The sequence below is a fragment of the Pelodiscus sinensis genome, chromosome 29 (genome assembly GCF_052426305.1).
Source record: "Pelodiscus sinensis isolate ZL-2025 chromosome 29, ASM5242630v1, whole genome shotgun sequence".
Classification (NCBI taxonomy): domain Eukaryota; kingdom Metazoa; phylum Chordata; order Testudines; family Trionychidae; genus Pelodiscus; species Pelodiscus sinensis.
In genome coordinates, this window is record NC_143080.1 from 15,309,312 (window position 1) to 15,322,566 (window position 13,255).

At 51.7% G+C, this 13,255-nt stretch overlaps 1 protein-coding gene across 5 annotated transcripts in view; it reads left to right on the forward strand.

Moving 5' to 3' along the window:
• Positions 1–13,255, forward strand: part of GPATCH8 (G-patch domain containing 8) — a 97,757-nt gene extending 84,502 nt beyond the window's left edge. For all 5 annotated transcript variants that reach the window (XM_075911255.2, XM_075911254.2, XM_075911257.2 and 2 more), the window contains 2 exons: positions 5,862–5,992; positions 7,092–13,255. In XM_075911255.2, the coding sequence (XP_075767370.2) occupies positions 5,862–5,992; positions 7,092–10,959 (3,999 nt within the window). In that variant the 3' untranslated portion in view covers positions 10,960–13,255. The remainder of the gene's footprint in view (positions 1–5,861; positions 5,993–7,091) is intronic.

The window sequence follows — 13,255 nt, forward strand, 5'->3', positions numbered from 1 at the left end:
GCTGCGGGCTGGATCCGATGGCAGCCTCTTGCCCTCCTTTGGGCTAAGTGTTCATTTCATGTCAGGACTTTGTTCTGCACTTACCAAACTGCCAGCGAACAAAGACTTCTGGATCTTCTGTTCATTGTCATTTGTTTTTATAGGCTTGCAAACTGGTCTTTTGTGTTTTGTCTTTTGTACTTGTCTATGAAACGTGTTAGCAATTAGCCATGTTTCCTGGCATTTGGCTACGTCCAAACTTTGTTTTTGCTTGAAAAATGTCATAATTTATTAGTACATATTAGGTTAGCCGGAGGAACTGACTACATCTAATGTTTCTTCTTTTGCATCTCCTTTGGTGCACTCCTGAAGACTGATGGTGCAGTACGGGCGAGTTGAAAATGCTCGGGCTAGCAGTTAAATCATCTTTCCATCCAGCAAAGCAATAAAGCAAGTGAGCGAGCAGGGTGGCTGAATTAGGTTAAGCTTAACCTGAGTATTGTCTGTTGGTTTTAGAAGAAGTAGGCCACATGTCCTATTGTCCAGTATTCACACGTCATTGTTGTCAAGAACATATGCCAAATGAAATTCCCATTATGCTACTGTTTGCTTCTATTTGCTCACTGCTTGAGAGAGTCGACAGCAGAGGGAAGCTTTTGTATGGATAGCTAGCGCCTCTGGAACACACTCTGAGTTTGTATGCCCGCCTTCATGTCTGTAGAAAATCAGGGTGGTTTTCCTGAAGGCGCAGCTGTTGGGACACTGTTGATTTGTCTCAGACAGGAATTACTGTTGTCTGCTCACATTGCAGGTAAAGATCCAGGTCAGTGGTCAGTGCCGCCTTTGTCTAGTGTGTGGTATGTTAGTGTGGGGGGGGGACATGGCGTGGCTCGCTTCCCAATCCAGAGTGCTAGTACAGAGGGGAAGGAGCAGTGCTAAAGGACGGGTTCCTCGCCTGGCTAAACTGCCGGTGTAATAAAAACAGGGCTATGTGCCAGGCAACGGCAGCCATGTTTGAACCTGTGACTAGGGAGCTTGCCTTTCCTTCTCGAGGTGGGTGTTTAAATCCACATCTGAGGGATGTTGGTGGGTTTCTGGGAGTTGTGTTCACTCACCGTCTACTCGTACAGAGTGAAAAGTTGTGATTTCTTGTATTGTAAATAGCTGGGTCATTTCCCCAAGTGGATGACAAATCCAGACATTTGGCATCAAACCCCAGTTCAATTGGTTTGCCACCCGTTGGCGACTTTTACGTTCCTGGAGCATTTAGATAAGCAGTTTAAATTGGATAAAAAAGCGGATTCCGTTGTGTAGCCTGTTCTTCCTCTAGGAAGAAATTTACTATTCATTATTTAACATAGTCCCCCACTTCCCAAGCCCTAAGTTCTTTTCACCCTCGTCCAAGTAGCCTTTATTCCAGGTGGGATCGTTGCTGTGTGTGTGTATGTACGTGCTTTCCCTTCCTCTTATTCCCAAAACAGCCTTTTCACTTTGATGGAACAGCTGCTGCTTCAGTTTAGTTTGCAGAGACACTGAGAGCTTGTGTAGTAATGTTTGCTTTGATTTGTTTTCTCTTTCCACTCTTCTTATATTTTTGCTTTCTTTTTTTCTTTGTGATGTGACATTCTCAGCTGATGTGTTGAAAGCAAATCCTAATTTTGGAGAACAGATCACAAGAGTGAGTGTCCTTCTACTAGTGTCTGTAGCTGTACTTCTTTCTTTTAATTTGGTGTGTGCACATGTCTTCCCTTCTGAAAGCTCAGCCATGCTTAGTAAATATTACTAGGTAAGAGACCCCTTTCCCTGTCTTGTGAAATCTTCATCTCTTTCACAAAGCAATGTTCACTTTACATTGGGTCAAATCACGTCCTCACATTTGAGCCCTTTGGATTTTCAGATCCCAGCCTGTGAAGAATCTCTCTGTAGCTCTGCTCTAAGCAAGAGTCAGCCTTTGGGAAATGTTACTTTGAATTAAACAGTTTTTCAGTTTTAGGCCGAGGGTTTTCAGAAGTGACTGCGGATTGTAGGAGCTCCACGTGAGCCCCCTTACAAGAATGGGTTTTTCAGAGGCGAGTGCTCCGCTCTTTCTGAAAGCCGGGTCCTTTAAAGTGTCTCAGTTTGGGCCCCAAAAAACAGGCAGCCAGATTCACTAGTCCATGTTGAAAACCAGAGCTGCTTGCTGACCGTCTGCGTGGGTCAGGACGCCGCCCATACGCTCACTGTGTCTGCAAGCTGAGGCTACGTCTGCACGATGAGAAAAGGTCGAATTCATGAAGGTTGACTTTGTAACACCTCATCTGGTGACGTCGAAGGTGCATATTCTCACTGTGCGCGAGAATTGGATGCAGGTTGAAGTGGTGCATGCCCAGTGGGGAGGCTGCCATCGCCTTTGAGAGCTATGCACTGTGGGTAACTCTCACATTGCCTGTGCCCCTTTGCACTCTGGGTTATTCTCCCAGTGCCCACTGGGCCAAAACTGTGCAGGGGAGTTCTGGGTACATGTTATCAGTGTCCCATGATGCACTCATTCTCCTCGCCTTCCCCCACCCCCACCCCCACCCCAGCTTGAAATCAACAGCAAACAGTCTTTTCGCACCCTTGTTTCCCTTGGTTATCTGCGCAGAGGCTATAGCTAGCTACATGGGCATGGAACCCATCGTGGGTCCCCTTGTGCATCAAGCCATGATGATGTTCGCCATGGTGCGACTAATGCTGGAGTTTGGCCAGAGCGTATTGGGCCCACCACAATGAGGAAAAATCTCGGGAGGCCAGGAACAGACTCTTCTGGGGCGGGCAGACAGGCAAGCCCAGGCTGCGTTGTGGTTATGGGGCGGTCGGGCAAGCCCAGGCTGCGTTGTGGTGCAGGTATGGGGCGGTCAGCAGTGGCTGCAAAACTTCCGGAAGTGTATGCAGCCACTTGTATGGAAGTTTGTGAATTGCTTCCCCTGCCCTGAAGCGCAAGGATACCAGCCCGAGACCGGCTCGGACAGTGGAGAAGCACGTGGCAGTTGCCCTGCGGAAGCCTGCAGCACCGGACAGCTGGAAGTCAGTTCGGAGTTGGGGGAACCTACTGTTGTGATCCAAGTGGCCCAGGCAGTCAAGACCCTTCTGCTACAGAACATTGGTGCCCAAGGAGTGGGGGTGCCTGTCCATGTAGGCTGCCATGCAGTCCACCCTGTCCCCCAGAGATGACCAGACACTCTCCTGGTGCTTCGCTCCAGCCCCTGCCTGGTCTGTTCACGCGCTCCGCTCGCATCTCCTCCAGCGATGTTCCCTGCTGAGCTGGCAGGCTGCACTTGTTCCTTACACGTTTCGCCCTGCTCCGGTTTCGCCTGTGGATTTGTGCCAGCTGGTGGGGTGAGGGGATGTGCAACAGGCTCACTGCTTTCCCTGCTGGAATAAAAGTGAAGGGCAGACTTTACAGGAGGGATGCTGTAGAGGGCACAGCCTAATCTGTTAGAATAAAAGGCAGATCTGCCTAAAGACCGTGGGGATGTGTAATGTACAAGGCCACAGTTATGCTTTTAAGCTCCCACTATGCAGCAGGTTCGCCTAAGGGAGCAGATGGGTTTGGTTTGGTGGCAGGCATGGTAAGGGACAGGCTGGGGCACCAGTCTGTGAGGGGCAGCAGAGTGGGGCAGGGGCTTATGTGGTGTCCATGTGTTCAGCACCTCCCTGTTTGCTGGAAAAGTGCAGCTTTCTCTTCCCACAAGAGCGGGACGGGGGGTGTCCAGACATGGGGGCAGGGCAGGGGCTCGCGTGGTGCCTGTGTCCAGCACCCCCGTTTGCCGGAAGAGTGCAGCGCTCTCTTCCTGCAGGAGCTCCCTGGCTGCAGGCCCAGTGGCTGCCACAGATTGCACCCGATCGCCTTAACGTGAACTCACCAGAAGTGCGCTCCCAGGACCAGCACCCGCCAGCCGCCCTGGGAGGGGGGGATTGTCTTGATGACAAGCGTCGCCCCGCTCGCCTGCCAGCCGTTCTCCGCCTCCATGCGTCTGCACCAGGCTGCCTGAGAAGCAATGGTCCCGCTAATCTTTTTCATCCATGGGTGGATTTTTTTCCATCCATGTACAGAATAAATTTGTTCTGTGCGCCAAGGCAAGTGCGCGTGCTCCCCAGTAGAAACGAACACCCAGCTGTGGGCGCTCTGCTGGGCGGCATTGGAATCTCTCCCGAGAGGCCGCAGGTGCGCCCGGCCTGCAAGGAGCCCTGCTGAGAGGTGTCTTGGGAGCCACCCATGAATAGGCTTGGGAGGCTGGTCAGGTCCCTCCCAATGCTCCCGCTATTTTTTTTGTCTGTGTGGAATACATTTTGTTCTGGGCACTGAGGCATGTGCAGATGGGCACCACCAATAAACACGTTGCCAGCTGTGGGCAGCTCTGGATACTTTGCTAATGAGCTGGGTGGCACCTGAATTTCTCCTGGGCAGCTGCCCAAGCTTTCAGCTCAGGGAGCACTCCTCCTCCTCTTCTCTTCCCCCCCCTCTCCCCCCCAGAAGCAGCATGTGTGTAGCAAGGCTCCAGACTGTCCGTCCTCTCTGGGTAGGATTGCCTCCGCTCCTTGATTTTCACTCAGCACTGCTGGGCGTCCCTGGCATAGCCTTTCTCCTCCCTGCCCTGTGAGGTCTTGGCATAGGGATCAGTTGTTTGTTTTCTGGACCAAAGTTCTGCAAGAACAGATTTCTCTCCCCACTTAGCAATGAGGTCCCGGCTCTCCTGCACACTCCATGTCAGTGCTCATCTGCGACTCTGGGAGGTCGGGTGAGCTGCTTGCTCTAAGGTCTGCTTGCCACCTGGCCATACAGGAAATTAAATTAATATTTTCCCTGGGGTTTCCTTGTCCACCTGAAGAGCAGTAGAGTTGAAAGTCCTGGCCAGAGCAGTCACCATGGGGCATTGTGGGACACCTCCCGGAAGCTACGAACATGGACATTCATAGTGCTGCGTCTGCACTGTTACAAAGTTGACCAAGCAGCGTCAAATTTAACACTTACTCCTTGGGCGAGCAGGAGAAATCGACTTGAACGGCCTTTGAAGTCAATGGAAAGGGCTTGGCGGGATGAACTCGCTGTTTAGAAAATCGACCTAATGTGGCTAAGTTCGACCTAGACTCCCAGTGTAGACCAGGCCTGAGATTTTCAAAGCTGCCCCATGGATTTGGACAGCCCAGTCCCTATTCAAGTGAATGGGCTGTGGCCCTCATGCTCGCCTAAGGGCTTTGAAAAATCACTCGTATTTCAAGAAAATATGAAACTTCTCGGGTGCAGCTCTGGTCCCCTTTCCATCGCAAGCTTCAAGTCTGTGGCGCTCCAGTAGCCAGCTCACCTCGGAGTCTTTTTTCAGTGACTTACTAAGTGGCTTACTGCTTATGCTACAAATTCCTTCTGTGTTGTGTAAACTCCCTCTCGTAATGAGTTCAGTTGTAGTAACTCCCCTCCCCCAACTGTAATTTGTACATTGCTTTTCAAAGTATGTTTCTGGATAATTTTTCTGCACTTGCTAATCCCTTTTCTTTCTTTGGCATTTACTGTCAGACATCTGTCAGGCACTGTCGAGTATATTTGCAACCTTGCAAGAACAGCAGAGTCAGGTCATTTTTTTTCTCCCAGACTTTGCTTGTTTCTTTGAAATCCACTTTATTGTACATGTTAAAGTGTGTAACCCCTGAGTGGAATAGCAAGTATGAGGTGGAACAGGCATTTTTCCATTTCACTGCTGGGCGCTGGCACTGTCCCGTTTGGCTTGGTGGGCTAAGACATTGTTGTCCCATCTGAGCTCAGTACGTTTGTACTGCCTGGTGGGGCTGGCACCACACTGCACTTTCTGGTACTACAGTAGAGAGCCACTAATGCCCTGATTCACTTGCCTTTTCACTTGCCACAGAGGTTGAAAGATCTCAAGCAAAGGGAATTTGCTCGCAATGTCTCTTCAAGATCTCGTAGAGATGAGAAGAAGCAAGAGAGAGCCCTCCGGCGTTTACACGAGCTGGCTGAGCAGAGAAAGCAGTCTGAATGGTGAGTGGTGGAGATTTGTGGCTATAGCTCGGGCGGGAGGGGGAACCTCAGGGCTGGGGGCCAGGTGCAGCCCCTGGCTTGCCTGGATCTGGCCCCCTCAGCTCAGGGCCCCCTCTGGCATCGAGGAGCCCCCCTGCTGCCCCATCGCGAGGTTGGAGCACACAGTCTACTAGGCGGTGCCCCCAGGCTCTGGTGTGTGAGGGAATGTGGGGAGGGTCTTTCGCCTTCTCAGTCGGGGGCCACATCAGGGAGGGAGGGTGCTCTGGTTTTGTTTCTCACTTGTGTGCAGACCCCAGCTGATTTTTCTGTGGCTCAGTGGCCCCCTGTCCAAAAAAGGTTCCCCACCCCTGCGATAGCTGGACAGCACAGACATGAGTGTCCCCTTGTCTCAGCCTCTCTTTTTTTTCTGTTGATGTTCAGATGAGTAAATTAATCCCTATGCAAAACGGGCGCTTGTCTTCCCTACCAGCTAGAGATGACAGCTCTTCAGTATGAAAGAATGCAAGACATTGGGCAGCACTGATTGCTCTAATATCAGTAAGCCGTTCCTGGCACCTTAGAGTATGTCTACACATGCACCCTAGTTCGGACTAGGGATGCAAATGCAGGCATTTGAAATCACTAATGAAGCGGGGATATAAATATCCGGCACTTCATTAGCATGATCTCGCTGCATGCTAGTTTGAATCACAGCAGATTCGAACCAGGACGTGCGCGCCGGGACGCGTTAGTTCGAACCACCCCCTTTGGTTTGAACTAACGGAAATGCAAATGTCAGAGGCAGGGGAAATTGCCTTTGTAGTGTGTTCAAGCCCAAGTTGATGGGATCAAACTCCAGTTCAGCTGTCTCCCTTTGCAAGAGGGTGATACAATTCCGGGTGTAGAAGAATGGCTGCTTTTAAATCCATGATTGAATGATATGGGAGATTAAAGTGTTCCCCTCCGGGTTTCTGTGTTTTAATGTATTTATTGTGCACTTAATTTTTAATTCCCTGTATGCCTGTTATTAGCATAATTAAGAGAAATGGAGGTTTGAGGCCACCCGTGGCTCTGATGTGAATCTCTAATCAGCCTTCCCCTCTTTCAAACAACTCTGTAGTGCTCCTGGGAGTGGGCCCATGTTCAAACCTACCACTGTGGCTGTGGATGAAGAAGGTGGGGATGATGACGATGCAGCAGCAGCACCTAACAGCAGCTCTTCCATCCACACAACTTCTAGCCAGGCCGCAGAAATCGCCACGGACAGAGGAGTCCTGAGCACTGGGCAAGCGAGCAGCGCGGTGCTGTTCAGCCAGATGCCCCTCCAGACCACCCAGGCAGTCAGTTTTGGCATTAAGAACAATCTGGGCGCTCCACTGCAGAAGATCGGGGTGTCGTTCTCATTTGCCAAGAAGGCTCCAGTAAAGCTTGAGTCAATAGCATCTGTTTTCAAGGACCATGTGGAGGAATCGAGCCCCACTGATGGAACCAAAACTGACGAGAGAGCCTCCTCCGACCAGGGGACTTTGCAGAAGACTGGTGAAGCCGAGAACACACACAGTCCTGACAACAGAGTGGAGGAGGATGACCAGCATGAACGGGACAGTGGTGCTCTTGCCACTACATTATCTAAGTTAAAAAAGATGAGAAGAGAAGATGGACCAGTGCCAGTTGAGCCAGAATATTATCATTATATTCCCCCAGCCCATTGTAAAGTAAAACCAAACTTCCAGTTCCTGCTTTTCATGAAGTCCACAGAGCAAATGGAAGCAGGAAACGGAGGTAAAAAAACTGTGCATGAAAGTAAAAAGAGTAATTCTCCAAAACCCAGAACCTCCAAGCACCTAGAAAAAGCAGCTGAGTGCACTGTGCAGCCGGAGGAGCCAAGTGCAGCTGAACTTACAGAGCAGGGAACCAAAACAGAAGCAAAAGAAATTCCAGAAAATGCAAGTGTACAGGAAAGCCAGCCGTGCACAGAAAGTGACCCCCCAGAACAAGACACTACTGAAGAAGCCGCTCAGCCTATCCCAAGTGGTAAAGAAGTTGTTGAGGGACCAAAGCACCCAATGGGACCCTTTTTCCCTGTGTTGAGTAAAGATGAAAGCACTACTTTGCAGTGGCCTTCAGAACTTCTGATATTCACCAGGGCAGAGCCATCTGTTTCCTATAGCTGTAACCCTTTGTATTTCGATTTTAAGCTGTCACGCAACAAAGATGCTAAAGCAAAAGGGGTAGAAAAACCTAAAGACGCGTTAGGTCTGTCTAAGGAAAATCTACAGGTCACGGAATGTGGTGACATAAGCAAAAGCAAGGAAAAAGGAAGCATAGCTAACAGTTCTGCTGTCAAACCAGAAACTAAACTCGTGGCTGCCTGTGGTACCCAAAGCAAGCAGGAGTCTAACTTGGCAAGCATTAGCAAGCTGGAAGAAGCAGATGACAGTAGTAAAACTCTAACCAATAAAAAAGACAAGGTTGGGAAATCCCACAAACATAAAAAGAAAAAGAAGCACAAAAAGTCCAGCAAGCACAAACGTAAACACAAGGAAGAAGCAGAAGAGAAAAGCCGCAAAACAGACGTGAGGGAGGAAAAGCCTAAGAAACGGAAGAAACACAAACACAAAAAAAGCAAACCCTCTGTCCTTCCTGAAGCCGAGCGGGGGCTCAACCCTGATGTGCCTGACGACGGGACCCGTTTGCAGAAGAAAAAACCCTGCTTCCAGGGCGCTCAGCGGAAGATGCTTTCTGCAGAAGAAGGGGCAAGTAGCAAGAGAGAGGACAGCGGGAACTCTTCCCAAGAGCACAGCAGCAAAAAACCCAAGACTGACCTGCAGCAACAGTCTTGTGCCTCGAGGCGGCGGGGTTCTGCACCTTCCCTTGGCAGGTCCAGCCACAGGAGCCGGCAGAGCAGTGGGGACTACGACAGCGATGAAGGCTCTCACCGAAAAGACTCCCGACAGAAATCTGTGTCCCAGTACAGTGATGAGTACGACTCTGGTAGCGACCACTCCAGAAGCCGTTCCAGGTCAGGGCGAAGGCATTCTTCTCGCAGGTCCTCCCGAAGGTCGTACTCCACGAGTTCTGATGCCTCGTCAGACCACAGTCGGTACAGTCGCAGGAGAAGTTACTCCGACGATAGCTATAGTGACTACAGTGACAGGTCACGGTGTCATTCCAAGAGGTCTCATGACTCCGAGGATTCTGACTACACCAGCTCCAAGCACAGAGCGAAAAGGCACAAGTACTCCTCCTCGGACGATGACTACAGCCTTAGCAGGAGCAGGTCGAGAAGTCGGAGCAGGAGCCGAACCCACCCGAGGGGAAGGTCCAGAACGAGAAGCCGGGGTAGAACACGGAGCAGCAGTCGCAGCCGCAGCAAGAGGAGAAGTCGCAGCGGAACTGGCCGCAGTTGGAAACGGAGCCGGAGCTACAGCAGAGATCGCAGCCGGAGCACGAGGAGCCACTCGCAGAGATCCCTTTCCAGAAAGGGCTCTCGGGACCACGAGAGCCCTGAAGACAGGCGATCTGGCCGAAGAGACTTCATCAGATCCAAGATCTACCGCTCCCAGTCCCCTCACTATTTCAGAGCGGGCCGCCGGGAAGGGTCTCTGAAAAGAGAGAGCCGAGGGGAGGGGGCAAAGGCAGTGAGCGCTCTCCCCCAGAGCAGCTGTAGCTCCGGCTTGGGGAAGGCTCCTGACAGCGACTGTGCTCCGGAGGAAAGGAACTCGGTCACAGCAAAGCTGCTGCTGGAAAAGGTTCAGTCCAGGAAGGTTGAAAAGAAGCCCGGTGCTAACGAGGAAGGGCCAGCAGGGGCAGGCAAGGTGGGGATAAAACTTAAAGATCCTCCCCAGGGGTATTTTGGCCCTAAGCTTCCTCCCTCTCTAGGGAACAAACCAGTTCTCCCTTTGATTGGGAAGCTGCCTACAACCCGAAAGCCAAGTGCGAAGCGCTGCGAAGAGGCGGGCCTGGAGAGAGGGGAGGAGCAGGAGGTGTCGGAGCCGGAGGACGCTTCCCAGGGGAGCGGCGGGGACAGTCAGTTAGTCGGCCTTCCCTTGCTGGAAGAAGAGGTGGTTCTGCTGCAGGACAAGCCTCTGGAAGAACAGAAATGTGCTGAGCCTGTCGTGGAAACCCCGCCTGTTCCTCTTGACCCGCAGGTGCTGCCTGAGTGCTACAGCTCTGCCGAGCTGGTGGTGCCGCCCCGCTATCTCCCTGAGCCCGGGGAGGGCGACGCCCTGGCGCCGGGGGAGAGCGGGACCCCGCCTGGCCCTGCAGAGCCCAGCATGCTGCCCTTGGTCCCCGAGGTGGAACACTTCCCGGCTTATGTAGCTCAGGGTGGGGAGCCGAGCCTGGACGGAGACCCGGACGGCGCAGAGGACGCTTCCCTAGCGCCGTTGGAGAGCCAGCCCATCACCTTCACGCCAGAGGAGATGGAGAAGTACAGCAAGCTCCAGCAAGCCGCACAGCAGCACATCCAGCAGCAGCTTCTCGCAAAGCAGGTCAAGCCCTTCCCAGCGTCAGCAGCGCTGGCCCCCGCAGCACCTGCGCTGCAGCCCATCCACATTCAGCAGCCCGCGGCCGCCTCCGCCACCTCCATCACGACAGTGCAGCACGCCATCCTGCAGCACCACGCCGCCGCGGCCGCCGCCGCCATCGGCATCCACCCCCACCCGCACCCCCAGCCTCTGGCGCAGGTGCACCACATCCCCCAGCCGCACTTGACCCCCATCTCCCTGTCCCATCTAACCCACTCCATCATCCCAGGGCACCCTGCCACCTTCCTCGCCAGCCACCCCATCCACATCATCCCCGCCTCGGCGATCCATCCCGGGCCCTTCACCTTCCACCCTGTTCCCCATGCTGCTCTGTACCCAACGCTGCTTGCCCCTCGCCCTGCCGCCGCTGCCGCCGCTACAGCTTTGCATCTTCACCCCTTGCTGCACCCCATTTTCTCAGGGCAGGACTTGCAGCACCCTCCCAGTCATGGCACATGAAGGGTGACTCGGCCTGAGAACAGAGACTCGCGCCTTTCCAAAAGGGGGCGAAGCTGATCCAGCTGCCAGGTGAGATCTGCACTTTTCCTTTCCCTCTTAGCCTGCAAGGAAGTGGGCCTGGCTGGAAGGCCGTGCACACGGTGCGGCAGCTCCCTTTTGTGCATTTGTTTCCTGTTCGCGATGTTCTCCTGCCCACGTCTGAGAGAACGTTTCTGTAGCAGCATCCCGGCCCAGAGGAGTCCTCTCAAATTCACAGACGATGGTTTGTGAAAGATTTTTTCTGTATTCTTACGGCTGCCTTCATCTTCCTTCTGCCCTCTTGTAAATGACATACAGTATTTCATACTGTGGCTAATGGCTGTCTGTCCCAAACCCTTGTAATGAGGTCTAATTAAAATGGTCTACATGATTGACTCCTGCTTGTAATCAGTGATGCAGCATGTGTAAAACATTTACTAACTGACAGCCTGTGGCCTGCCAAGAGGACTTCTCCGGCATGGCATTGCCAATCCCGGCTTGCCAGGGCAGTGCCCGATTTGTGGACGAGTTCTTGGCAACTGATGCCCAATACCACATTGCTAATGTGAGCAGCGAAGGTGAAAATGAGATTTAATTTTTAAAGTTTTGCTGAACAAGAGAGCTCTATGTTCAAAGCTTGGGCCCGTCTCTGTCCTGCATTAGCAGTCTGCTCCCAGGTGAGGACTGTATGCCGAAGCCTTTTGTGTGAAACAGAGAGGTGCTTTCAGATTGCTGGCTTGTGACTGTGGTCTCTGCTTTGACCACTGGACTCTTGAGAGAGGGGTCTCGTGCTCCAGTCTCCCAAAGTGTGTGAAAGAGGCATCTGCTTGAGAATGAAAGGGAAAATCCCTTCCAGAGCTGAAGCCGTATGGGGGACTGGAACCCAATAACTATCTGGAGAAATTAACCAGGATATGTAAAGTGTATTCTTTACTCTGTAATATTGATGTTTCTTTATTAATTTATAGGATTTTTAAAATGTAAACACTTGCACTGAACTCTGTAAACGTAAAAATGCTGCTTTTTGTAGCTCATACAAAGGTTACATATTTGTAGTATACTGCAATAATATTTTTTACAGCCAGTTCTTTTAGTGGTACATGTTCTGGTGGCTTTTGTGTAAATATGTTTGCTGTGTAGTTGAAATAAGACACTTGTAAAGGTTAAACTCCTCATTTCGGCTAGATACAAAATGACTAAGCATGTATATTTTATCAGACTCATGTATTTTTGAAGTTTTTATGTACTATAAAATGTAAAAAAAAATCTTCATTTAGCATTTTGCTGAAGGGAAATGTGAGGCTGGAATAAATGCAGTGCATTGAAGACATGGGTGCCTCTAACAGCTAATGAATTGCATCGCACTGGAAGGGGTTTCTAACGCGCTGTACAAAGGAGACCTCGGCGTATGTGGCATGCACACGGTCCACAGCTGCGCTGCCGGCTTCCTAGGAGCCTGACCCTGAGGGTAGAGTCGGGAAATTGGGCTAAGTTCCACATGGCCCAGAACTGTCCATGTTTGTTCTGGGTGTGAACCACTGACTTGCAGATGTCGCCCTCGCTCTTCCCAGGCCACACGGACCTTGGCTTTGAACCGGGCCGTCTCCTTTCTGGAGGGGGCGCTGTGGAAACTCAATTGGATTCCTCTCACCTGAGGATTGGCCAGGGTTTCTTCCTTGGTCTGCGGATCAGCCCCTTGCCTAGAGAGGACTGGCTCTGGAAGTGGGGTCCCTCGGCATCAGCCCTGCCAAGCGCTCTGCTGTAGTTCATTTTTCAAATGTCTGAGTAGGGAGCCAGCCGTTCTCCCCCCGCTCTATATGGGAAACGTGGCCTTTGCCCTCAGAGCAGAGACGGAGCCACAAGCATTCCTGCCCTGCCCTGTCCTCCCCTGAAAGCCAGTGGAACTGCCACATCTGAGGGGTAAATTCACAGTAATTGGAGCCTGGGGCTTCTCGCTTAGAAAGAGAGCTGCATTTTGAACCAATAGCACTGGAAAAAATCACCTGTTAACAGAGGGACTCAATTTTTAATTGCTGTAAATATTTTGCAGCTCCGGCATGAGTGTTTCAGTGCTGCGCTTCATTAGCTTTTAGATTCAGTGCGCGTGTTCCGGCACCGTACAAGTGGCCGCCGCGGGAGGCTGACTCAGAATGAACCTGTCGTTGCTTACCGGACTGTATTTAACTGTCACGTACGAGAGAGACGCTGTAAAATGAGGGGAAAAACTTTCTAATAAACCAATGATTTGTGGGAATGGGGGTGCTCCCCTCACACACGA